A 26,060-nucleotide genomic window follows, 5' to 3' on the forward strand; every position below is an offset into this window, starting at 1 on the left:
TTTACATTTCAGACTTTGAATTTACTGTTTAATTAATGTCTTAAAAGGCTGTATACACAGACATTCAGGAATCACTGCAAGTCAGAGAAAATCATATGTGTAAAAACAGCACGCAGATTTATTTGGGCCCATATACAGTATGTGGGTTAAGGTTGGATGTATGCTCTTCCTTTGACACATGACATGATCAGAGGATGTCTCTCTCTTTTTTCATTTCACTGCTTTGAGGTAGAAGATGACCTTGCCCTCGTAGGGGTCATGGACGTTTTGGTAGCTGATCTTGTCGGACACAACTTGGCACTGGATCTTGGCTTGTTTCTCTCTGACCAGGCTGAAGCGAACAGCCACCAGAGGGTTGACATAAGTAGGCTGAGGAGAGGGTGGGAGGAGACGGTTTTACTCATTTACTTATTTTTTCTGTGACTTAATAAATAATAAGCATAGTGCAAACCAAATGTTTGCTATTGGGTCATGTCTTACCTGTGCTTGTTTTCCATAATAAGGAAAGTAAGACATATCCATAATTCCTCTGTCAGGGAAGTACTCAATTTTGTCCACATTGTCTTTTCCATCCTTTAACAAAGACAAAATACATTTTATAAATATTTCAAAGGGGCACTTAGACACTAGAATATTGTTTTCCTGTCACACGTTAAAATATTGGAGGCTACAAATTAAGCTTTAGCAAGGCAGAGAATTACTGATGAAACAATACATTATGGGAAGTGTAGGATTTGGTGCTTGGCCTATAGTAGGACTAAAACTCCTCTTGTTTCAGTCTCTCCTCTAATTATTATGATTTCTTTCATTCATAATGTAGGAACTGTCAAATTGACCCTTCAACATAAAACACACATGTAAACCTCAGATACATGCTGCTGTTGCTCACCAGTATGGTGCAGTTGACATATGGAGGACGGTCACTGTGATTAGATGGTAAAAAGTCAATGATCTGCAGAGATGAATCACAACATACTGTATATTTAAATGTAATCCTGGTTATTTAATGGCATCTATTTCCCTGTTTTATTCTGATGTTCAAATGTTTCCCCAAAGTGCTTTTAAAGGAACTTAAACATACTCTGTTCATCTTAATGATGACACAAGGCATAGTGCTGTTGTAGCCAAAGGTTGGGTCCCCAAGTCCTGAGCAGTTTCCCAGCATGCTTTGCATGAAGGGACAGGCCCACTTTGTGTGGTCAGGGCCAGAGAAGCTGTTCTGGATGAAGTACATTCCCTGAGTGCAGTTGAAGTTGTTACATCCATGCTGATGTGTGTCATTGTAGGCTGGTGGAGAGAGAAAACAATTAACTGCTTTGAAATGTTGTTACATTTTTAGATTATGTTCCAGCATAAAAACTAACGAATGAGGAACTTGTGAAGGATGTTGGACATCTTCATCCAGCTGGCCTTGTCTGATGTGTTGTAGAATATTTCAATGTCCTCTTCTCCATAAGTGTCTGGCCACACCATCACTCCTGTACAAGTGAATGGAATTTTCATATCATTATCACTGCTCGTTTTAGGCTATTGTTAAGAGCTGTGCTAGACATTTGAGTTCTTAATTGAATGAGGAATTAAGGCTTTATTGAATAGTCAACAGGGGACGACTATTCATTCTGTTTCAATAAATGAATATGGGAAAACAAGCACAGCACATGCCCTTTTGTCCTCTGATCATATGGGTATTTTTTATAAGATGTTATTATTGTTATTATTATCATTATTATTATTATTATTATTATTATTATTATTAATAATAATAATAATAATAATAGTGTTATTATCATAGTCATTTTTTCATGTAATGCACACATGGCATAAATATATTTATTGGAATAAATTGCTATCAATATTCTGAAGAAATATTACAAATATTTCTTTCTATTATACAAAACAAAATGGAACATATGATTCAATATTGCAAACAAACTAAAACAAAGCAAAAACAAAGAATACGATCACAGAGGAACAACAAGAGAGAAACTGAGACTAAGTAAATTAATAAAAAATAAATATATAAAAGGAGGTTTTTATTGATTGAAATTATTGTTGTTGCTTTACCTGGTGATTTTAGCCGGTCTTGGTAGTCTGGCCTGTATGGATCCAATGTATACATGAGCACATAGATGGCCAGAGAAAAGAGGGACGTCATTACCACATAGAAGGCCACATAGTACAGGCTGATGTAGACTGTGAAGGACACGGACACACACGTTGACACAAACCTTGTGATGTCATGTTAGTCAAAAAAAACTTATTAAGGCAGTAAAGGTGAAGATTTGAGTGTGGTGACAAAGGTCGAGGTGTTCTCTATTTGTATGTGAGGTCACTTTAATCAGACTGTAAGATCAAACAAAACCAAACCAAAGCTTATCTCATGACACCGAGCTTATCACTACCCTGCACACTGGGGTGATTTTAAAGGACAGAAAAAAGTCACCTGTGAAGTACACCCTGTGGTGAGAATGTACTCAATGAAGGTACTTTATGTGTTTATAGGTCACAAATTCAGGCTTTAAAAAATCTTCTTATGTGCTGTTGAGTCAAAGTTATGATTCATTTTATATTGCATTTTTAGTCGTGATATAAAGTAGCAATGATTGTTTTTCTTCTCTTTTTGTTCATAAAAATGAACAAAGTCAATCCAATACATTTTAAGTACTTTTTGTTCTGGTGTGTTTATAAAGTTGGTGGATTTTATTTTTTTTCATCAGATTGTCTAGATTGTGCTGGGGGAAAAAAAGGACATAAGACACTCTATATAGCACATTCTTATAGCCTCTGTATGTATGTTTAAACATAGTAATAGAAAAAGCAGCCAAAATAGTTAACGTGTTTCAAGAACTGTTTTAAATGCATCTCTTGAGTAGAATTGACTTCATTAGGACACATGGGTTTTGTATATCCATTCAGCCTGAGCTTAAGCTTCAGCATTTCAATGGTCCTTCCACATACAGGCTTTATAAATAATAAACCACAATAAAGTACATGTAACTAAAACTAATATAAGCTACCTTTACATTTTGAATCTTCTGATTTTCAATTTATTTTTAATTTCTTCCTTCCTGCCTCCATTTATGTAATGTTAGACAACCATCCAGTCACTCCCAATGAAGATGCTGAGGTTTTTGTTGGGAGTGACCAGGATGGACAGGATTGAGATGGTTTGGTAATGTGCAGAGGAGGGATAGTGATTATATTGGACAAATGATGTTGAAGATGGAGGAAAAGAGGAAGACAAAAGAGAAGGTTCACGGATGTTGTGGAGGACACAAGGACAGTTGGTGTAACAGAAAGGACACAAGGGAGAAGACAAGATGGAGGTAGATGATCTGCTGTGGTGACCCCTAAGGAGAAAAGCCGGAAGAAGAAAAAAAAGGAGATGTAATGATACAAGAGTGACCAATAATGTTATTCTTACCCCATTTCTCAGGTGTCCTCCCCATACATGTCCCATCATCTGAGTTCCAGACGAAACGGCCAAAGTCTTCACATCGCTGCCCACAGGTCCTTTTCTCCTTTAAAGTGGCCATGACGAGCTCTGTGCTGCTGACCAGGATTCACAATAGATTTTCCTTTCCCTTATAAAACTCTCTGGTTTTCTTCTGTTTAAACCACTCTATTATCCCTCCACAAAGACTTTGAAGCCCTTTCAGATTTTTGCTGTACGTTTTCTCGCCTCCCTCATTCTCTACCACAGTAAATGTTAAAATTCACCCCCAGAGTGATGTGTGTGTTATCACTTACTTACTATTTATAAGGCCATGATAAAGCAGAAATGCAGAGGGTAGTGAAATTGAGGTGAGGTCAACTTCCATCCGTACCAATGATGTCCTTCATTCTGTCGAGAAACCTCCCCCTTACCTTATATGTAATATAATACAATTTATTTGTATAGCACCCTTCATACAAGGATTGCAGCACAAAGTGCTTTACAATAACAGGAAAATAACATTTAAAAATCAAATACAACATTAAACACAACACAGGGTGGAATGAAGAGGAAAAGTCTAAAGTCAAAAAGTCAAAAGTTAACTTTGAAATAAAACAAAAGATAAGAAAAGATGTGAGCAATGTGATAAAAGGATAACAAAGACAGCATCACATAAAGGCAAGTCTATAAAAATTAGTTTTAAGAAGTGATTTAAAAGATGACACTGATTTAGCAAGCCTTATTTCCGCGGGCAGCGGCTGTTCCAAAGCGGGAGAATATGAGGGCGTGGACTACTTTTTTTTTTAACCTGTCCTGTCTAGTACCCAGGGCATGTAATATGATTGACTGCATGCCTTTTGGTGTCGGACAGATTTGATATGTGCAGGACGAGTCTGGGATACTCATAACTGCAGTATTTTTATTTATTTGTTTTATGATTATGTGTTGCGGGCAGCCGGACCGGACAGGGGGACAGGGAGTGGACTGACAAGGGGATGGGGAGTGAGCGGAGAGGAGGAAGGGAGGGGGAGTGAGAGAGAGAGAGAGAGAGCGAGAGAGAGAGGGAGAAAAAAGAAGAGAGAAGGAGATCGAGAGTGAGAGAGAGGGAGAGCAAGGTGGACAACAGTATAATACATGGGTTAGTACCATTAAATTGAGATGATATAAAGTAGACAGAACATACCTGATAAGACAGAACCTAGGCAACTTAAGGGTGACATTAGTGTGTTAGTAACAGGTTAATAACATTGAACAGTTGAAATTATTTAGCGTATACAGAACATACTTTCAGGTACAGTTTATATAGTAATTGTTAATGACCACATCAAGAGAGTATGTCCGGGCTTACAACAGTTATATCAGTTAAATTTAATTTATCTTAGCGTGTTAGTGTGTGTGTGTGTGTGATCGTGTATATCAGTGTATATGTGCAGGAGTTGTCATTAGGTATGATTGGAATTGGGGTGGGGGACCGTGCCAATGTCCGGTCCGTCCCCAGCGACGGCCCGAAAATCATCCAGGCGCCTAAGGCGCCCAGTAGTCGTACCGGGCAGGAGAGGCCCACATCCACCACTCCCAGGATAGCAACGCATCCGCCCCGCAGGGGGCCCGTCGGAGGAATGCGGGGGGAAAGCCCCCCCCACCCAGGGTCGACCCGAGGGGGCCGGCGGCGACAAGACCACGGACAGAGGCCGAACCACCCCACACCCAGGCAGGCCGCAGAGGCCCAGGGCCTCCGCACCCAGAGCCCGCCAGCGCCCAAGGGCAGGGCCAGCCCACCACGGGGGGAGCAGAGCCCCCCCAGACCGCCCACCAGGGAGGCACGGCCAGATACCCACCACCGTCACCCCCACCGCCCCCCAGAAGCCGACCGCACGCCCCCCAGCCCAGGGAGGGACAGGCGGAGGTCCACGTAGGGCCACCAGCCAAGGGGGCCCCCAGAGACAGAAGAGAGGCAGACTCCCGAGCCGGTCCAGACCCCCCAGGTAGAGGCAGGGCCAATGGTCCAAGGACCCGCCGCGCCCAACCCCGCGGTGCCCCGGAGAGGGGTCCCCCAACATCCAGGAGCATCTGCTCCCGCCGACGACCCCCGCCGGGTAGGCAGACTGCCGCCCACCACCGTACCTTCAGGGAGGTGCGTCATGATGAGCCACAACCATGCCTCCCGGACACCCCCCAGACCGAGCGCAGGGGACCCGATCCCCCACGTCCAGCGACGCCTCATGGCCACCACTGCTGCCCCCACCCAGACCGCCAGTCCCCACACGGCCAGGGGGTGGGCAGGAATCGAGCGCTCAGGAGTGCACCCACGACCACCCCTGGACTACTTTCTCTAGGTCAGGCTGTGATAGAATATTTTAGATTTTTGAGATGGTTCTGATGTGGAGGAAGCAGGACTGTTGATGTGAGGGGTGAAGGTGAAGTCTCAGTCAAAGATGATACCGAGGTTTCTGGCAGTGGGCTTAATGTTACTGGATAACGGACCAAGACTGATGGTGTTTGGTGGGTTAAACAGTATTATATTCGATTTGGAGTTGTTTAGATGGAGAACGTTATGGACCGGCTCTACTCGCCTCGCCACAGCACAGTTTAAGTAGTTTACACTAACCTAGTACCTGGTACCAGGTATTATTTTTAGTACCTGCTCAGACGAGGTTCCAAGCGTGCTTTAAAGCAGGTACTATGCGATGATTGGTCAGACTGCCGGCCGCTGAGTTCCGTCACAGGAAGAGACCTCCCACACAGAAATCAAGCCGAACAGCGCCGAACTGTAGATCACTTAAAACTTCTTAACAATCATAATAACGTGGGTTATTCTCCAACAATTACAAGGGAAACCTCTATATTTAACAGGAGTCTTTTAAAGTGGAGTGCAGGGACAGCGCCGCTGATCGCGAGCCGTATACTGTATATCTGTGTGTCGTCAGCATGGCAATGGAAGGAGACATTGTGCCGCTGGATAATTTGGCAAATCTATTTGGTTTGTAGACAACCATAGGCAGAACAGTAAAAAATAAAGCACCTGATGTGAAAAAACATCATAAATGCCACAATTCCCACAACAGTGATTAATATTTGCAACCCTAACCACATCAACAGTTAAAAATAAATTATTTACATTCATTGTCCACCAGTTAATCCTCCACATGGAGGAGCAACATGGGGTTAAGTGCCTTGCTCAAGGACACATCAGCATGATGATTAGCAGAGCCGGGAATTAAACCCACAACCTTCAATTTGAATAATAAAAAAAAAAGACTCTACAACTGAGCTACTGAAACTCCATGCTCAAAAACACTGACAAACAATGTCTAAGTCATTGTGTAAAATGAACATCAAGTGTGAGCTGCCTTGAACAAATGTGATGTTCATGCTGGGGTCAGATATTTTGTGTCATGGTTAAATTAAGGTCAACTTTCTATTGTGTCAGAGCCTAAGACAACACAATGCAACACAATGACAAATGTGGAGTGTATTGTGACATCATACTTCACAAGGTTTGGGCTTCACAAATAAAGACACAGTCTCACAGTCTCTTCCAAAGAAAGAATTACACAGACTTCCTCTCTTTTCTGGCGGAGGAACTGGCTGGTAGTGGTAGGTCCCTGCTGGTTAAATTTTTTATATGGCTGAAGTGCATATAAAAGGCTTATTCTAATGCTACAAACCTATAGATTTTATTGCACAGCCGTTACGGCTTTCATTCATTCTTCTCATTTGAATTCAGCAGCAGGCACATGGGTCAGCACAGGATAAAGCATTACATTACTAACCCTTTCAGAGTGGATAAGTCCCCACGTGGAGAGGTGATGAGTCAGGTAGATCAGCATGTGTGTCGCATGTGTCTTGGCTTTAGTGAAAGCTTCATTGAGGAAACACTGAGTTTTGCCATTTGCTATTGTCATCTACTTTTCCCTTTGTCACCATGGATATTGGTGGCCTGACAACAGTCAACTCTGGGTCCATTCGGGACAAGACGTACAGCTCTCTGTTGAAGCTGCCTGATATCACAGTGTGTGAGGGTCTGCGTGAGACTTTAGACCTGGGATTCCAGATGGTTTGTGTGGAACAGCCAATCGGCGAACGTCTCTTCCAGGAGTTCCTCGACTCCAACAATGAGTATAAACCTCCCTGCCATCTCTGGAGGGATATCAAGGAGTACAACATGGCAGAGGATGAGGATCGTGTGAACAAAGCAAGTGAGATCTTATCCCGGTACATGGAGTCTGATGCCAAGTATTTTTGCTCCTTCCTGTCGGAAAATGACATTGCAAAAGTCAAAGAGCAACACCAAAATGCTCGGGATGATCTTTTCACGGAAATCATGGACAATGTGATGGACTTTCTTAAGGAAGCGCCGTACACTTTTTTCCTGGAGAGTATGTACCTGAAAAGATTCCTGCAGTGGAAGTGGCTGGAGATGCAGCCAATGGGAGAGGATTGGTTCTTAGATTTCCATGTGTTGGGGAAAGGAGGATTTGGGGAAGTGTCTGCCTGTCAGATGAAGGCCACAGGCAAAATGTATGCCTGCAAAAAGCTCAACAAGAAGAGACTGAAAAAGAGAAGAGGCTATGAGGTAAATGCTTTCTTACTAGAAGAGGATTTAAATTATAGATTGTGGATCTAGCTGTAAACATCAGGAGAGTTTTGGGTTCTCCTGGTTTTGGAACCTTCAGAATAGCCACTTTGATGATCTGAACACTTTTTTGTCTACAAGTCAGATTTGAAAACCCTAGTGTGAGGCCTTTTTAACAATGTACACAATCTACACTGGTCATTACTGTATGCGTGTGAGTATGAGCCTTGAGTGCTGTTCTGTAAATATCATGTCATACTGAACTGTCCCTGGCTGTTCTGTAGGGGGCGATAGTGGAGAAGAGGATCCTGGCTCGGGTTCACAGCAGGTTTATTGTCTCTTTGGCGTATGCTTTCCAATCAAAAACAGAACTGTGTCTGATAATGACCATCATGAATGGAGGAGACCTGAGGTGAGATCTCATTCACAATCACTTAACATAACATAACCTGATTTCCACCAGCTGTGTTTCAAAATGTATTTTATACGCATTTTTTAGCCTCTCTTCTTAGAAATAGTTTTATTTGCACACACACTAATTATTGATAGTTAATTTGACCTCTATGTTTAATCCATCGTTATTTCACAATAGCAAACACTGCAGAAGCAATGGGTAGCAAACCTGCCATCAAGTTTGGGCCATGGGGGTTGGAGTCTAAGACCCTGGCTTTGAAGGAGCAGTGCTCTTATCACTTAGCTATAGAGGGAGTTTACACACAACCCCAAAATCATTAATCAGTTCTTTTATATACTCCAGGAATTTAAATATACTGCAATTTAAATATTGGTCCTGGTTTCAGCTGTTGAATGTTATATCATATATGAATGCCATTTTAACTGTCTGTCACTGATGGTATTTAGCAGTACAAAGAATAATACATAGATATACTGCATTTATCTTTTTAGATTAAGACAAGTATGTGTATTTCCAAATATGTGTATCCATAAGTGTTTCTATACAATCCTCACGCAAACAGGTATCACATCTATAATGTGGATGAGGACAACCCAGGGTTTGAAGAGCCACGCTCCTGCTACTATGCAGCTCAGATCATCCAAGGTCTGGAGCACCTGCACCAGAAGAGGATCATCTACAGAGACCTGAAACCAGAGAATGTGCTGCTAGATAATCAAGGTCAGGAGCAAAAGATGTTGTCTATGATCCTTGTTGTGTATGTAATGTTACTCTATAGATGCAGCCTATTTTTACATTAAAAGGAAAGTAATGCTTTTGTAGGATTTTAAGAGTTAAAGGTCCAGTGTGTACGACTTGACAACTAATGGTGAGACTGCAGATTATAGCAAATAGAGGTCTCCTCTGCTCACCAGTCCCTTTCCTAAGTGTGGCAGGGAACTATGGTGGCCATCTCATACCAGAAAGGATGTCAATCTGGTTACAGGTGATTTCAGTTCATTTTTCATTTGGCATCTTTCCACCGAGTGGAACAGTTAAATTACATTACATTAAATTACATGTCATTTAGCAGACGCTTTTATCCAAAGCGACTTACAATAAGTGCATTTCAACATTAGTCGAGGTAGAGTCAAAAGAGAAGTGTTTTTAGTCGGTGGCGGAAGATGTGGAGTCTTTCTGCTGTCCAAATGTCGATGGGGAGCTCGTTCCACCATTTGGGAGCCAGGACACTGAACAGTCGCGATTTTAAAGTGACTCTGCGATCCTCTCAGTGGGCGGGCTGTGGTGTAGGGTTGTAGGAAAAGCATCACTCACTTGCGACCGGTGTGTTTGCTCAACAGCAGCAGTCTATTCTCATATAGAGCTTGATGTCTTGGTGAAACAGCCCCAAAGCAGAAAAAAACCTAAAAAAAGGGTCACATCTTTGGACCGCCTTTAGCTTTGATTACGGCACTCATTCACTGTGGCATTGTTTCCATAAGCTACTGCAATGTCACAAGTTTTATTTCCGTCCAGTGTTGCGTTCATTTTTCTTGTATTGATGATGGGAGAGTCGGGCTACTGTGCAAAGCCTTCTCCAGCACATCCCAAAGATTCTCAATGGGGTTAAGCTCTGGACTCTGTGGTGGCCAATCCATGTGTGAAAATGATGTCTCATGCTCCCTGAACCACTCTTTCACAATTTGAGCCTGATGAATCCTGGCATTGTCATCTTGGAATATGCCCATGTCATCAGGGAAGAAAAAAATGCATTGATGGAATAATCTGGTCATTCATTATATTCAGGTAGTCAGCTGACCTCATTCTTTGGGCACATAATGTTGCTGAACCTAGACCTGACCAATTGCAGCAACCCCTTACCTATTTGCTTAGTTAAATCCAGGTGGTGACTTTATTTTTGGCCAGGCAGTGTATGTTACATTGTTTGTTGTGTCGCATTCGATGTCGGTACTCATTGTTATGCACCAGTACAATGTCACACTATGTACAGTATCTCGCTGATGCAGCCATTGGGCACAGCCAACAACCTGCCTACCAAGTAAAGGTACTGTTCTCACTCGAAATGCAAGCCTGGCAGAGGGCTTTACCATGCCCTCCACATGAGGGTCATAGGGAGCTGGAGCAAATCCCAGTTGACATAGATCAATGAACTGGCATCACCCTGGACGCCAGTTCATTGCAGGGCCAACGCAGCACAGACGAACAACCATTCACTCGAACTCTCACGGTCAATTTAGACTGTTCAATTAACCTCTGCATGTTTTTGGACCATGGGTGGAAACTGGACCTTCTTTCTGTGAGGTAACAGTGGCAGTGCCTGCCGTGTGGCCCGATATCTGTGAATTTACTTTTGCACAATGGATCTGGGTCAAATTGCGAATCTCCAGGCTTCCTGTGAGTGAAGTGACTACCAGTTGGTTTCTGGTCCTGACCCAAGTTCTTATTTACCTTGCAGACATGATGTAAGAGAGGACATATCCGGATGTATCATATTTATTTCATTACAATTCCAATGTAGTCCTGACCTTGACTTTAAAACTACCTCTGAGTATCTAGAGGTCAACAGACACACACACACACACACACTGGTGTGTGTAAACACTCCGCGCCACTTACAGCACACACCATGAATTGCATATAACACAAGGACATCGTTGAGTTATCGTATCATTGCAGGTTTATGTGATGTAGTGTTCAGTCAACATTGGTATCTATGACGTGCACAGCTCTTGACATTGCTCTGGTGTTTGTTCTCACAGGTAACGTCCGCATCTCTGACCTTGGTCTGGCTGTAGAACTTGCAGACAATCAATTCAAGATCAAGGGCTATGCTGGAACTCCAGGTACAGAATAGAAAGAAATGCTTAATAATCCTTTCACAAATATAAATTCTAATTGTTTGTTTTTTAAATTATTTTACAAAATGCAATGTGAGCTGAATCAAATAAATATTTGGTAAGTCCAATTATAGCAAACAGGTGCTAATGATCATCATTTTCATATGTAGGTTGAAGCACTGTCATTAGCTGAAACAGCTGTGCAAGATGCTTAAAACTGGGTGAGGAACAGTCAAGGTGAGGTTGTGGAGGACAGTTTCATGTCACAGAACAGACACCATGGCAAGACATAAACAAGACACACGGTAGCTCTACAACATCAACAAAGTCTATCCTCTGCAAAGATTTCAGAGCATACTGGGTTTTCAACATGTGACATTCCAGCTCTTTTGAAGAAGCACAAAGAAACAGGCGACATTGAGGACCGTAGACGCAGTGGTGGCAGGTAAAAGACACATCATGTTTAGTTCCCTTCGAGGTCAGAAGATGTCCACCTCATGAATGGCAGAAACCTGTGGGACCCATGATACACCACCTACTGTCCAGAGAAGTCTGGCCAGAAGTGGTCTTCATGGAAGAATTGCAACCAAAAAGCCAAACCTTTGATGTGGAAACATGGCCAAGTGACTCATATGCAAAAAACATAAGAACTGGGTGCAGGAAAAATGGCAGCATGTGTTCTGGACTGATGTCAACATTTGAAATATTTGGCTCTAGCAGAAGGTCGTTTGTTCTCAAAAGGGCTGGAGAGCAGTACAATAATAACGCTCTGCAGTTATCGCTAATGCTAAGAAAAAACAGCAGATATTTATCCATCATGCAATACCGTGTATATATGTATATATATACACATACACATTATATTGTAATGTCATTTTGCAATGTCATAACATCCTGTATAATAACACAAATGTACAAATACAAGGTTATTTTAACATCTTCTTGGTTGAGTGCTTCCTTTAAATCTTGTATGTATAATGAAGCATAATTACAAGTAAAATATTTACCTGAAATTCAACATAAAATACTCAAGAAATACTTAGATAATGGACATGTATTTCAAAACTAAGATATAGAGCCTGCATCGATGTATGGGTTTGAGAGAAATAGTGTGTTGATCTGTTTAGCAGTTCAAAATGTAAACACTGTCCAACACATTTACAAAGGTATATAAAAGACATGGAAGGAAAAAGACTATTGGAAAGTTGTTGTGTACGCTCCACTGTTTGTATTTATTTTCCATTTCAATACTAACTCAGACGTGGATTATCTTAAATACCTGTGTGATCTCACCCTGTCCCTTCCAGAGCTTCATAATGGCCCTATTATGCCCTAATAGTATATAGTTTTTTTCATGCTCCATATACATGCTTAACCTAAAGGTCCTGACATGTTGCTTCTCACCTGCAGGCTTCATGGCTCCAGAGCTGCTGAGAGGAGAAGAGTATGACCACTCTGTGGATTATTTTGCTCTTGGAGTCACTCTATATGAGTTTCTGGCAGCGAATGGGCCATTTAGGACTCGAGGAGAAAAGGTAAATATGAATGTTATTCATTTTGTGCACTAATCTTGTGGGTTTTCTCTTTTACCAACAGTCCATCTTGTCATGTGGGTCTTTTTTGTATGCATGCATTCAACTGAAGAATTGTACAGCAAAGATGGATATATGTGTTTTCATCTTAACCCTTAGAACACTGAGCATTTTGGCTGCTTTTTTTTCCATTACTATGTTAAAACGTACAGTAGATACAGAGGTTACAAGAATGTGCAATATAAAGTTTCTTATATCCTTGATTTCAGCACAACATAAGCAATCTGATGAAAACGTTCTTTCATTTTCACCAACTATATAAACACACCAGAGCAAAAAGTAGTCAAAATGTTTAAAATCGGATTGAATTTGTGAAATTTGGAAATACATCACAGTTCAAAGTTCTCGTGGCTCGTTTTTATGAACAAAAAGAAAAGGAAAATGGTCTATTTTGTGACTTCCGCACAATTATTGCTAGTTCATATCACTACTAAAAATGCAATATAAAACAAATCATAACTTTGACTCAATATCACATACTATAAGAAGACAAAGACCTATAAACACACCCACAGGATGTCATATAAAGAGTTGTGTATTATTCCCGTGGCAAAATATATGGGTGCCGCTTGAGCACTAAGGGTTAATGACAATGAAGATATTTACCATCTCAAGGATTTATTAGAAGTAATTAGAATTAGAAGTCGTTTTATTTCCACACACTGAGTGAAAGTGAACTTGACCTCTGTTAAATTTAGTGAACACACATAAGCTGGGAGCAGTTGGCAGCATTCATCTGCGCCCAGGGAGCAATGGGTCTGGGTCTTGTCACTGTCCCAGTGACAAGCCTAACTCCCCTGTTTTTAATCTGTTTGAAGGTGGAGAACAAGGTGCTGAAGAAGCGGATCCTGAACGACATAGTAAAGTATCCAGAGAAGTTCAGTGAAAACGCCCGCTCCATCTGCGAGGGTCTCCTGTGCAAAGAGGTCGACAAGAGGCTCAGATTCAAGAATGGATCCTGTGATGAGTTCAGGATGCATCCTTTCTTCAGCGGCATCAACTGGCGGAAACTGAACGCAGGTCAGTCTCACTATGACACTTAAAGTTTGTATGATGATGTTTTTTGTCTGTGTTAGTTTACCTTCTGCATTTGTTTTTTTTAATACTGCTTTTATACTTTAAAAAATTATAATGTTGCTACTGTGCAAATATTTGATTTAGAGTAGCCTTATCCTCACTACTACTACTATCTCACTATTACATTTAATCTAATCTTCTTGTGAAAATGTTCTTAAAGATACAGTATGTAAAAGTTGGCAACATTTATTGGTTGTGGGTTGTTTCCTTTTCAAGTGTGTTAGAGAACCTATGTAGCCTTCACTGAGCATCACTGGGATGTGGAAAGAGGAAAGGGAACTTGTCTTGTAACCAGAGGGTTGCCAGTTTAAGTCCCCACCAGGTCACAAAAGGGCTGCATTGGCTTTTTTCCCCCCATTGCTCATTGTGGCTGCCCACTGCTCCTTTTAGTAGAAGATGGATTAAATGCAGAAAGAATTACCTATAGGGGGATTCATAAAGTATATAAAAAATAAATCACAATTCAAAACATGTATAGTTTGTTAGAGTTGACCTGGCTCCTAATATAAATAAAAATAGCTGGGATAATATAAAATAATATATGGAATGAAACTTTGAATATATTGAATGAATCCTGAATATACGGAATAAAACTCTGAATATGTTGAATGAAGCTCTGAATATATTGAATGAAACTCTGAATATATGGAATGAAACCTTGAATATATGGAATGAAACTTGACTGACGTCAGACTTCACGGCAGTCCCCTCGGCCATCGTGTGTAACGAGTGGATGCTGCAGCAAAAAGTGACAATGAGTCAGGCCGCTCGCAATCTCATTGCAGCAATATTAAACAATGAGGACATGAATAACACACTGGCGAATGCGTGTACGTTCCAAAATCATCCTGATACCCCTGCCCAATGCCGTTTTTCTGACGAAGAAGTTTGCTCACTTTTTAACCGTGGCAGACCTACTACAACTGTCCAGGCAGCTGTTTATCAGGCCAACCTCAGCATGCCTTCAACCTCACAGGAGTGCCCCAAAACAGCCCCTCTCTGTGGATTATTTGTCAGCCCAGCACCACATTTCAGTATCATTGGAGTTTCATAGTCATTGTGCTATTTTGAGTTTTTCTCCTTCTATTCCCTATTTTAACTGAGCAAAACATATAAAACATAAAGGGTGTTTCATTTACATTACATTGTTTCATTTACATTGTTCAACACCCTTCAATACCATGGTGATTAATCTCAAAAAGTGTGAATAAAAGAAAACCAAGGCTGCTCACTTTCCCACAGTGTCTATACAATACTAGTACTTGTATTGTAACTAACAGAAACTGTACATTTCACAATAAATTACAGTATATTACATTCAGTTCACAGGCTTTAACTGTAATATTTAATAATATAATGCCACATTATAGGACATTATATTATCAGGATGCTCCTCTAAAGTGTTTTTACAACATAGTTTAATACAGTATTTATACAGGAAAATACTGATAAATCACATTAATACATGACATAAATGTGAAGTAATAGGAAACAGATGTGGATTTAAAATTTTATAATTACATTTAAATATAAAATCCTCCATTTAATTTGTACCTTGAATCATAACCTACATCCAAAACCACAGACAAACATATTGGCAAACTGAAAATCAGAAAAAAACCTGAAAACTAGACCAAAGTGCCTGATGTTTTTCCTCATCTCCTCAGGAATCCTTCCACCACCATTCGTGCCGGACTCTAAAATAGTTCATGCCAAGGGCATTGATGCTGTCGGGGCCTTCTCCACTGTTAAAGGTGTGCAGCTGGATGAGCAGGACAATGTGTTTTTTGATGAGTTTGCCTCAGGGAACATCTCCATCTCGTGGCAGGAGGAGATGATTGAGACAGGCATCTATGCTGAACTTACAGTCTGGGGTCCAGATGGAGCTTTGCCCAGTGACCTGCGGCGTGAATCAACCCTGGAGCAGCTGCCAAAGTCCTCCACCTGTATGCTGTCATGATTGTTTATTTATTTAAATTCTGTCATTCCATCGCCACCTTTTATATGAGTTTTCAGGAAGGTGGTAGATTATCAAAAAGGAATATTTTATAAAAAAATTACACAATTATGCAGGAACAAATTAGAATACATAAAATAGTAAATGTATTAAAGAATACATGAATTAATTCATACATACCGAAATAAATAAAATAATAAATACAGAAATAAGTACATGCATTAATTATAGACATGTATTTATGTTTCAGTTCATTTTTATTTATGGATTGATTATTTCCGCATTATTAATTTCTGTATTTATTTATTATTGTGTTTCCTTCTGTATTATCCTTTTTTATTATTTATATTTTATCTATTTATGTAATTTTATTTATTCATTAATGTATTCATTGACTGATTGATTTCTGTATTTATTTACATATTCATATTCCTTTTTCATTCATTCGTATTATTATTTTTCATTTTTATTGGTTTCTTCTTTATTGGCAGCTAACAGAATAGTGGATAGGATAGTGTAACAGTACAGATATTTATGTGATAACATTGAAATTAATTGTTATGTCCTCTTCAACCTCTGGGTGGTGTAGTTCTCCCTGTCTATATTTTCTGTTGGCTGCTCTTGTTCTCTGCCTCTCCCTAACGTGTACCAGGTGTGGATCCTAATCATGGGGTGGAGCCACTATCTAATAGAGCAGGTCTTCTGCAGTGTGAGGCTTTCTCTCTCTCTCATCTGAGGCGTGTCTCCACACCAACTGAAGCGCCTGACATTTTCCTGCTTTTGTTATATTTCACATTCCTGATTGCTTCATATTCCCTGTTTAATATTATTTTGTAAATAAACACAGCACTTGTGTCTTTTCATCTTTTATTATTTATTTCCTCTTCAGTTTGAACCAGCGAAATATACAATAAATATAAGTAAATGAGTGTAACATTATATTAAAATACAGAAAAACAGAAAAAATGTAACATAAGATACATTATCAGTAATAATAAAAAATAGAACCATATATAAAAATGAAGTTTCATGCCCTGAATGAACATTGTGATGTTTGAATACTTTATGTGAACATGTCAGAGACATGAAACCAGTGTGAAACCAGTGTGAAACCAGTGCAGAGTCCTTGAGGATCAGGAAATGTCTCCCTGATGTTCTAAACACAGCAGCTGTCAGTTTGTAAAGTGACTTGTTATGAATTATGTTATGAATGTATGTTATGAATTGGTGCTATAGAAATTTAATTGAAATGAATATATGAAATAGCAGGATAAGGTCTGTGAATGTACAAAAACCTTCAAGGCAGTACTGGGAGACGTTAGCTGTGGTTTTACTAGGTTTTACTAGGTTTTTACTACACTTTACGGTTGGAACCTGGCCTCAGATTTTCCACCCCTGGTCCATGGGGCCTACAGGTGGCACAAAAACACCAGTTTACCCCTGACACAACAGCACACCACCATTTCTGCACTGATGACACCAGCAACTGAGCTGTGCTCATCCAGAGTCATCTTCACCACAAGTCTATTAACATAAAACACAGAAAGAGGAAAATGAAGGGTTTGATAGATAAAATGACAGTTTTGCCATTCACACATTCACACCCATTCACTCACACTTTCATACAGCGTATCTATGTGCAGCGCATTAGCACTCATCTTTCATACGCATTTTTCAGTGTAGTGGCGAAAAGAGACTGCTTGCCGAAAAACGGCTGCCCTTGACGGGAGCATCAGTTCAGAGGAAGTGAGCGTAGGTCTACTCGTACATGTAATATACGGGTCAGCTGGCAGGCACAGCACCGAGAGAAATGTTTTTTTTTACTGTGCAATAGAAATGTCCTGTAGCCCAAGTGAAGAGGCTACGGAAAAATATTGGCGCAGATAAAAAAAGTAACCTGATGTTTTCATAATGTAGCCTAGTTGTCAACAATTGGGTAGATTCCTTGCCACTTTTATTTTGTTGTTGTTGTTATCGTTGTTGCAATGTGATTTTACACCGCTTTGATCTATAAATAAAGTTATATTTCAATACCTCAGTTTCAATGATTTTATGAAGATTAGGAAATAAATGCAGAAAACAATGCAGGAGTTTTTCCACGTCACAGTAATTATATAACAAATAATGAGAAATTAGGAGCCTGAATGTCAAAGTACTTCCAACAATAAAGAGGCAATTGTGTTGTAAAATAATCAGTTTCTTATATGAAATGTTTTAAAACAAAAAAAATAGCTGTCCATTATTGATAGTAAGAGATGAGGATAAGAGGAATACAGAAAGCCTTTAAGTCACGTGGGTACGCACCTCACAATTAATCAATGACACCATAGGTTAGGCTAATTGATCATAATCCATCAGGCAACTGGTCTCAAGAGACTAAAATGGATCAGCCCGTTGATAACGACATTGTGAATTATAAAACAAATAGGACATATCCAGATGGATAACGGAAAAACTCATTTCCGGAAATTAGCCTTTCAATTTCCGTTGAAAGGCCAACACCTTTGATGTGCAAGTTCAGACTATGTTAGGACATTTATTAAGCACGCATGGTGCACTCGCATGGTATCAAGATTAGGCCCAGAGATGGGCAGTAATGTGTGGATCATTAATTTCTGATCCGGGTGGCATTGATCGAACTCTCTGATGAGTGTGTGGTCCAATATGTGCCTTGCAGGGACCCAGGACCCCTATTCCGGACCGTAGCCCTCCCAGTCCACCAGGTATTAGAGCCCTCTATCATGCCACTGGAACCGCAAGATACAACGAACAGTGTAAATGGGCCCCCCATCAATGAGGCGAGGAGGCGGAGAAACGCGAACCAGAGTGCTCTCTTGTACTGGTTCAATCTTGGAGACATGGAAGTTGGGATGGACCCGCATGAACCTGGGGAACCGAGGAGCCAGCTTCTTGGACTCTAGCCTCAGAGGAAGATCACGGGTGGAGAGCCAGACCCTCTGTCCAGGTTGGTACTCCGGGGCCTGGGAGCGGTGGTGGTTGGCAGCGGTGGTGTAGCGGCCGGCGGCCTGAAGAAGGACGGCCCGAAGAAGGGCGGCTCGGGCTCGGATCCAAGTCCTGCGGCAGCGACGGATGAAAGGGTTATGACGATGGAGCCAGGGGAACCCCAGGAGAAGCGGATGTCGAGGAGACTGCACAGTCTCATGATGGTTGGCAAAGAGGAGCATGCAAATGTGCACAGTCTGGTGGGTGACAGTCTTTAGAAGGCGGCCGTCCAAGGCCTTGACGGAAACCGGACGTCGATCCAAGCGCCTCTCCTGTCGTCTGGCTAGGATGCGTCTGTCAATGCAGGAAACCAGCTTGATGATGCCGTCCAGTGAGGAGGGCAGGTTGTGAGAAACTAGAGCGAGCTACCACCGGAGGTGTCGGGACCCCGCGAGGCCACCCCGAATACCTTACGAAGATCAGTTGAAGGAAGAGCAGGCTGGCGTGCGTCGTTCCCACTCAGCCGTTCCCCACAGTCAAGCGCGACCCGTCAGATGATTCATGGTGAATGCCACCCTGGCTTCCTCGGTGGCAAGGGTGTTGGGCTTGAGATTAAAGAGAATGGAACAGTGTGTGAGGAATGGAATACAGCCCTCCGCATTGCCGGCATAGCGCTCGGGGACCCCGACCCAAGGTTCCAAGACAAGACCATGCTTAGTTGGAGCCAGTGGGGGTGGATCCGGGGAGACTGGTGGAGCGAAGATCTGAGCTAGGGCGGTGGTGAGCTGCTGGACCTGAGCAGCTAGTGCAGTGATGCCTTACTCGGTGCGGTGGGGGCTAAGATTGCCTCATGGCGTTGGAACTGATCCTCAACTAGACCCAGGCCTGCCAGCTGCTTGATGGTGTGTGCTGGGTCCATGTCTGGCCAGACTGTACTGTAATGTGTCAGAGAAAGACCCAATTGCAATGCACAGAGGCAGGCAGACAGTTGGTAATGATGTTTATTTAACCCAATGTTCAGCGATAGTCTTTCACCAGGGAGATGACAGGTCCGGTGCAGAGCTGTTCCGCCACAGGAACAAACAGGCAGAAGTCAGGCTGGGAGCAGGCAGAATCCGTTGTCAAGGGCGGAAGGCAGAGTAGATCAACGGGGTAGAGACAGAGGAGGCAGGTCGGGGACAGGGAATCAATCCAAAAAACACGGGAGAGACTAGTACTGGTGACATAGAACAATCTGGCAGTGACTGCATGGTGGAGAGGCGTATATATAGTGGGCTGATTAGTGATCAGGTGCAGCTGCTGTGAACGGGTGAGTGGAGTTGAGCTGATGAGGAGGGAGTGGCTGATGAGGAGGGATCATGAAAATCATGACAGTAACAATACTCAGTGTTTTGTTTTAGTAAAAGGGGTATTGTTTTAAAAACATGTATTTGCAGATCATTACTGTAATTGATTGATTACATTCATGTTCTTATTTGACAACTGAGTTTTAGTTTTTTCAGCAAATACCAAGTAGTTATTTGGATGATTACTTTTTATTGATACTTGAGGAGCCTAATATTGTTCTAAAGTAAAAAATAGTCTTATTTAAGTACAATTTTTGTCTACTCTACCTGCCTATGATAGGCCAATTGTCAGTCTCATTGTTAGTAGCCAAGACAACCAGATAATAAAGGAAATTTGTAAATAATATTAATATTTTCAGAAAAAATAGGCTCAAGTGAAAAGTATTAAGGGTGACCTTTTGCACTGAGCAGGTCTTTCTCTTGAGCAGATATGGGAGACTAACTGCTCTAATTTTCATTTGGAGCATACCACTTTCATCACAAAAGACTCTTATCAGTTGTATGTATGCGTGTATGTTTCACTAACAATAAATACCAACAATAAAATGCATTTGAAGTAGTTCATTGTATGGTGGAGAACCAGGTGATGCAGGAGTGATAGACTGTCACTCTAGAGCACATAGAGGCCCGCGGGCCGGATGAATGAGTTATCTCTGGCCCGTGGGATGATATTTAATTACTATTAAAACCGGCCCGCAGTATTATGTGCCCACAGCACCATAACCATAAACAGCACCGCGATCCCACGTCTTCTCTTCATGAGCAGCAGCACAGTCACAGTGAAGGACTGAACATCGCAGTCAATTTTCATCTCCCTCTCCCCCAAGATGGCAAAAAGAAAGGTAGACACTGAAAACAGGGGGTTTCAAGACAGGTGGGAGGCAAAATACATGTTCACTGAAGTAAGAGGAAAGCCGGTGTGTCTTGTGTGTGGAGACAGCTTGTCTGTTATGAAAGAGTATAACTTAAGAAGGCACTATGAAACATCAACGAAACACACAGACACACAGAAAGACAAATACAAGAATATGATCATAGAACAAAGGCTACAGAAGGTAGCAGAGTTAAAAAGAAATCTTCAGTCCCGGCGAGCAGCGGTGACACAGAGAGTGCAGCACAGCTGATCGTCAGCGGCGAGCTGCATAAACTGCTGCTGTATGTGATTGTATCAGACTGAGTCTGTGCTCCGCTGCGACCGCTGGCCGCAGTCTGATGTGAAGTGGTGCGAACACACGAACACACGTTTGCTGACTTTATCCGGCACATTAGCTCCATATAGAAAATCCTCTGTAAAACACTGTGCTCCACTGTGCAGCCACCAACAGCACACTTGTCCCTCCGCGTTGACAGAATACCGCTCTTCCTCCCTCGCCTGCACTCTCGCGGGGACAAGGTGGAGCTAAGGTGGAGCTCACGAAGTAAACTTACTGGTGGGGCGGTAACATTTGCGGTGAAATGCGCATGCTGCCGTCATAAGCGCAGGGAATTCAACATCAAGCGTTTTTTCGCCTATACTTACACTAAGGGGGACCACAAAAACATGACTGAGTATTCTTTTTCCACACTTTGGCGACTGCTAGGGCCTCCAGAGTCCCAAATATAAGTATTGAAATGGTTAAAAAGTTGATTTTGCATAATATGTCCCCTTTAAAGAACCGCTTGTGGGAAAAGGAAAACATTTCATCGCATACTCCCTTGCTGTGGATGAGAGCACCGACATATCGGACATTGCTCAGCTGTCAATTTTCATCCTAGGAGTGGACTCAAGCCTGTGCGTGACAGAAGAGTTGTTGGGATTATGTCCAATGCATGGCACAACTACAGGAAAGGATCTGTATGAACAGGTATCTGGGTGTGTAAATGACATGGAGCTGCCTTGGGATAAACTTGTGGGACTAACAACAGACGGAGCGCCCACAATGTGCAGTCATAAAAGTGGCTTGGTGGCAAGGATTCGGGAGAGAAAAAAGGAGAACGACGGCACGGGTGAGCTGATATCTTATCACTGCATCATACACCAGGAGTCGTTGTGTGGCAAAGCTTTGAAAATGGAACATGTAATGAGCACCATAACACGAGCAGTTAACTTCATTAGAGCAAAAGGTTTAAATCACCGCCAGTTCAAGACGTTTCTGGAGGAGTTAAATTCTGAGTATGGTGACCTGCCCTATCACACAGAGGTGCGGTGGCTAAGCAAGGGAAAGGTGTTGAAAAGGTACTTCAGGCTGCGTGAGGATATCTGTGTGTTCATGGAAAGCAAAGGGAAAGACACAACAGAGCTCCGTGATGAAAAGTTCCTGTGTGAAGTCGCATTTCTGTGTGACATCGCTGGCCATCTGAATGAACTGAACCTGCTGCTGCAGGGGCGGGGCCATGTCATCTCTGACATGTATTCTACTGTGAGGGCGTTTAAAACCAAGCTGGGAAACGCAGATGCGATAAAATAACTTTGCCCATTTTTCGTGTTGCAAGACCATGCACGAGCTGGTCTCTAAACAGCCTACTGAGCTTAGTGAGCCTACTGTCGTGTTCCCGAGTACACTGTTTGCTGACAAACTCGGCATACTTGCTGCCAACTTCAGCTGACGATTTTCCGACTTTGAAGCCCAAAAAAGCAGGCTTCAACTGCTCAGCATTGCAGTTGACGTGGAAAGTGCACCAGTAAATCTCCAAATGGAGCTGATTGAGCTTCAGTGTAATGACACCCTGAAGGCAAAATTTGAGTCCGTGAGCGCTGCTGAGTTTGCACGTTTCATCCCCGACACAATGCCTGAGCTGCGCACCCAAGTTGCTCGCACGCTGTCTATGTTTGGCAGCACATACCTGTGTGAACAACTGTTTTCGTTGATGAAACTAAACAAAACATCACATAGGAGTCGTCTTACTGATGAACACCTGAACTCAGTTCTGAGGATTTCCTCAGCTCAGACGCCAAACATTGATGAACTTGTACTCATCAAGATGAGACACCAAGTATCGAGCTGAGCCCCAGACAAGTGAGCAGTAAGGACTTGCACTTGATATTTCTTTAGCCTTGAGAAAAGATTGCAACTGATTTTATTTATGTTTTGCTTAATTTAATTTAATTTAATTTAATTTAATTTAATTTAATTTAATTTAATTTAATTTAATTATTAATGTTAAGTGCAATGTAGGCTGTGTTATCGGTATTGGTTCAATATGTGCAATAATTGCGAGTTTTAATAAACATTGAACCAGCCCGGCCCTCCACACCATTTTTTTTTTATTTTGGCCCCCTGTGTATTTGACTTTGACATGACTGCTCTAGAGGGAGGGATGAGGGTTAGATTAGTCAACCTACCTGTTTGGATTTTGCTATCTGTTTTCCCTTGTCTGTGCATCTACCTGGTTTTGGACTGCTCTTTGTGTTTTTGACCCTTTGTTTTGATGTGGAAATAGGATGTATTTGAGGCCGTGTCTTGGTCTGTTTCGCAGCTGATGCCTTTATATAATAATCTATACTAATGTAGACGGAGGGCCCGTGAGCGAGCGCCTGGTGGCCGGGTCTGCCACAGGGCCCGGCCAGGCACAGCGTGAAAAAGTCCCGTGGCCTCTTCGTCATCCTCCTGTGGACCCACCACCTGCAGGGAGAACGACTGGGGTCGGGTGCGCTGCCATATGGGTGGCAGTGAAGGTCGGGGGTCTCGACGTACTGGACCTGGTGGGAAGAAGCTGGCTCTGGAGACGTGGATGTCACCTCGCTGTGGGGGAAAGAGCCAGAGCACGGAGTATTCGGCCTTCTTGGAGGCCCTAGATGGAGTCCTGCAAGGGGCTCTGTCGGGGGACTCCATAGTTCTGCTGGGAGATTTCAACGCACATGTGGGCAACAATGGGTAAAAACCTGGAGAGGTGTGATTGGGAGGAAAGGCCTACCTGATCTGAATCAGAGTGGTCGTTTGTTGTTGGATTTCTTTGCGAGTCATGGATTATCCATAACAAACACCATGTTAGAACATAAGGACGCTCATAAGTGTACTAATACTTGTCAATGGTCGATGATTGATTTTGTGATCATTTCATCGGATCTGAGGCCGCAAGTTCTGGACACTCGGGTGAAGAGAGGGGCAGAGCTGTCAACTGATCAACATATGGTGGTGAGTTGGGTCAGAAAAAACACATTATGTCAGTCTAAATTAATCAACTCCACCCACTCATGCTAATACCCATATTCCTAGAAGCTCAGGCCGAGGAGGAGGAATAGCAGCCATTTTTAATACTAGATTATTAATCAATCCCAAGCCCAAACCAGGATATTCATCGTTCGAAAGCCTTATTCTTAATCTATCTCATCCTAGTTGTAAATCACAGAAACCAATTATAATAGTCACAGTTTATCGTCCACGAGCACCATGGTTTAACTCCAATACTCGTGCTCTTAAACAGACGTTACGTAGATTAGAAAGAAAATTGCGTTCCAGTAACCTAGAGGAACTTCATATAGCCTGGAAAGATGGTTTTGTAGCTTACAAAAAAGCCCTACACAAAGCTAGAGTTGCCTATAATTCTTCTCTAATTGAAGAAAATAAGAATAATCATAGATTTCTTTTCAGCACTGTAGCCAGGCTGACACAGAGCCATAGCTTCACTGAACCATCTATTCCTTTAACACTAAGCAGTGATGACTTTATGAACTTTTTTGTGAATAAAATAACATCAATTAGAGAAAAAATTGATCATTTCCTCCCTCATATTGGGATTGACTCATCTTCTAGCACAAGAGCTTTAGAAGCACCAGGTGCACAGTTAGACAGTTTCTTAGTGCTGCATTTGACACCATGATATTCTACTGCAGAGATTGGAGCAGACTCTTGGTATCGCAGGTGCTGCCCTCTGCTGGTTTAAATCATACTTATCTGACAGATTCCAGTTTGTTCACGTTAATGATAAAGCCTCACTACAAACAAAAGTTAATTGTGGAGTTCCACAAGGCTCAGTGCTTGGGCCTATACTTTTTACCTTATATATGCTTCCTCTAGGGAACATTATTAGAAAGCATAACATAGACTTTCATTGTTTGCAGATGACACACAGCTATATCTATCGATGAGGCCGGATGAAATAAATCAGGTTGTTCAACTCCAGGAATGTCTCAGAGACATTAAGTCCTGGATGACCTGTAACTTTCTACTTTTAAACTCAGAAAAAACTGAGGTCATTATACTCGGCCCTAAACACCTCAGAGAAAAACTTTCTGATCACATTGTCACTTTAGATGACATCACCCTGGCTTCTAGTTCCACTGTGAGGAACCTTGGAGTTACTTTTGACCAGGAAATGTCTTTTGATTCACACATAAAACTAATTTCCAGAACAGCCTTCTTCCGCCTGCGGAACATTATGAAAATTAGAAACATTCTGTCTTTACAGGATGCTGAAAAACTAGTTCATGCTTTTGTTACATCTAGATTAGATTACTGTAACTCCTTATTAGCAGGATGTTCTAACAAGTCTGTTATTAACTGAATCCTTCAATTAATTCAAAATACTGCAGCACGAGTTCTGACAGGAACTGGAAAGAGAGACCATATAACTCCAGTGTTAGCTTCTCTATACTGGCTCCCCGTACAGTTTAGAATTAAATTTAAAATCCTCCTCCTCACGTACAAAGCACTTAATGGTCAGGCCCCTTCATACCTGAAAGACCTAGTCTTACCCTATCACCCTAATAGACCACTTAGGTCACAAAATACAGGTTTACTTGTGGTTCCCAGAGTCTGTAAGAGTAGAATGGGAGGCAGAGCCTTTAGTTACCAGGCTCCTCTCCTGTGGAACCAGCTTCCAATGATAGTTCGGGAGGCAGACACTCTCTCTGTATTTAAAGTTAAACTTAAAACTTTCCTTTTTGATAAAGCTTATAGTT

General features: G+C 41.9%; 3 protein-coding genes across 4 annotated transcripts; 2 read left to right on the forward strand and 1 right to left on the reverse strand.

Moving 5' to 3' along the window:
- Window positions 1-115: 115 nt before the first annotated feature.
- LOC122772736 (potassium-transporting ATPase subunit beta-like) lies at window positions 116-3,713 on the reverse strand. Its single transcript, XM_044030971.1, has 7 exons — window positions 3,425-3,713; window positions 2,065-2,193; window positions 1,365-1,478; window positions 1,082-1,287; window positions 890-952; window positions 481-573; window positions 116-369 (listed from the first exon to the last, which is right to left on the reverse strand). Exons 1-7 carry the CDS (start codon window positions 3,534-3,536, stop codon window positions 211-213), a joined length of 876 nt encoding a protein of 291 aa, XP_043886906.1. The 5' UTR covers window positions 3,537-3,713; the 3' UTR covers window positions 116-210.
- Window positions 3,714-7,287: 3,574 nt separating this feature from the next.
- Window positions 7,288-16,068, forward strand: grk1a (G protein-coupled receptor kinase 1 a). 2 transcript variants are annotated; one of them, XM_044030651.1, is made up of 8 exons: window positions 7,288-8,012; window positions 8,297-8,424; window positions 8,990-9,147; window positions 11,187-11,270; window positions 12,675-12,799; window positions 13,675-13,876; window positions 15,601-15,687; window positions 15,762-15,807. In XM_044030651.1, exons 1-8 carry the CDS (start codon window positions 7,362-7,364, stop codon window positions 15,773-15,775), a joined length of 1,449 nt encoding a protein of 482 aa, XP_043886586.1. In that variant the 5' UTR covers window positions 7,288-7,361; the 3' UTR covers window positions 15,776-15,807. The 2 variants fall into 2 exon arrangements, with proteins under 2 accessions (XP_043886586.1, XP_043886585.1); XM_044030650.1 differs by having other exon boundaries at window positions 15,601-16,068.
- Window positions 16,069-19,875: 3,807 nt separating this feature from the next.
- LOC122772610 (general transcription factor II-I repeat domain-containing protein 2A-like) lies at window positions 19,876-24,037 on the forward strand. The gene is given in 5 exon segments (XM_044030793.1): window positions 19,876-19,972; window positions 21,833-22,598; window positions 22,600-23,152; window positions 23,600-23,622; window positions 23,788-24,037. Coding segments are annotated over 5 exon segments (1,689 nt in total).
- The last annotated feature ends 2,023 nt before the right edge of the window (window positions 24,038-26,060 follow it).

This window comes from Solea senegalensis, linkage group LG7 (assembly GCF_019176455.1).
Source record: "Solea senegalensis isolate Sse05_10M linkage group LG7, IFAPA_SoseM_1, whole genome shotgun sequence".
Classification (NCBI taxonomy): Eukaryota; Metazoa; Chordata; class Actinopteri; order Pleuronectiformes; family Soleidae; genus Solea; species Solea senegalensis.

Bases quoted from the DNA above. Each gene is read 5' to 3' on its own strand.
- grk1a (XM_044030650.1), top strand. From the start codon at position 7,362: ATGGATATTGGTGGCCTGACAACAGTCAACTCTGGGTCCATTCGGGAC. The intron at 8,425-8,989 runs GTGAGATCTCAT...TCACGCAAACAG, and splicing joins ATGAATGGAGGAGACCTGAG to GTATCACATCTATAATGTGG. The intron at 13,877-15,600 runs GTCAGTCTCACT...TCATCTCCTCAG, and splicing joins CTGGCGGAAACTGAACGCAG to GAATCCTTCCACCACCATTC.
- LOC122772736 (XM_044030971.1), bottom strand. From the start codon at position 3,536: ATGGCCACTTTAAAGGAGAAAAGGACCTGTGGGCAGCGATGTGAAGAC. The intron at 574-889 runs GTGAGCAACAGC...TCTTTGTTAAAG, and splicing joins ATGTCAACTGCACCATACTG to GATGGAAAAGACAATGTGGA. The intron at 370-480 runs GTAAGACATGAC...CCCTCTCCTCAG, and splicing joins ATTATGGAAAACAAGCACAG to CCTACTTATGTCAACCCTCT.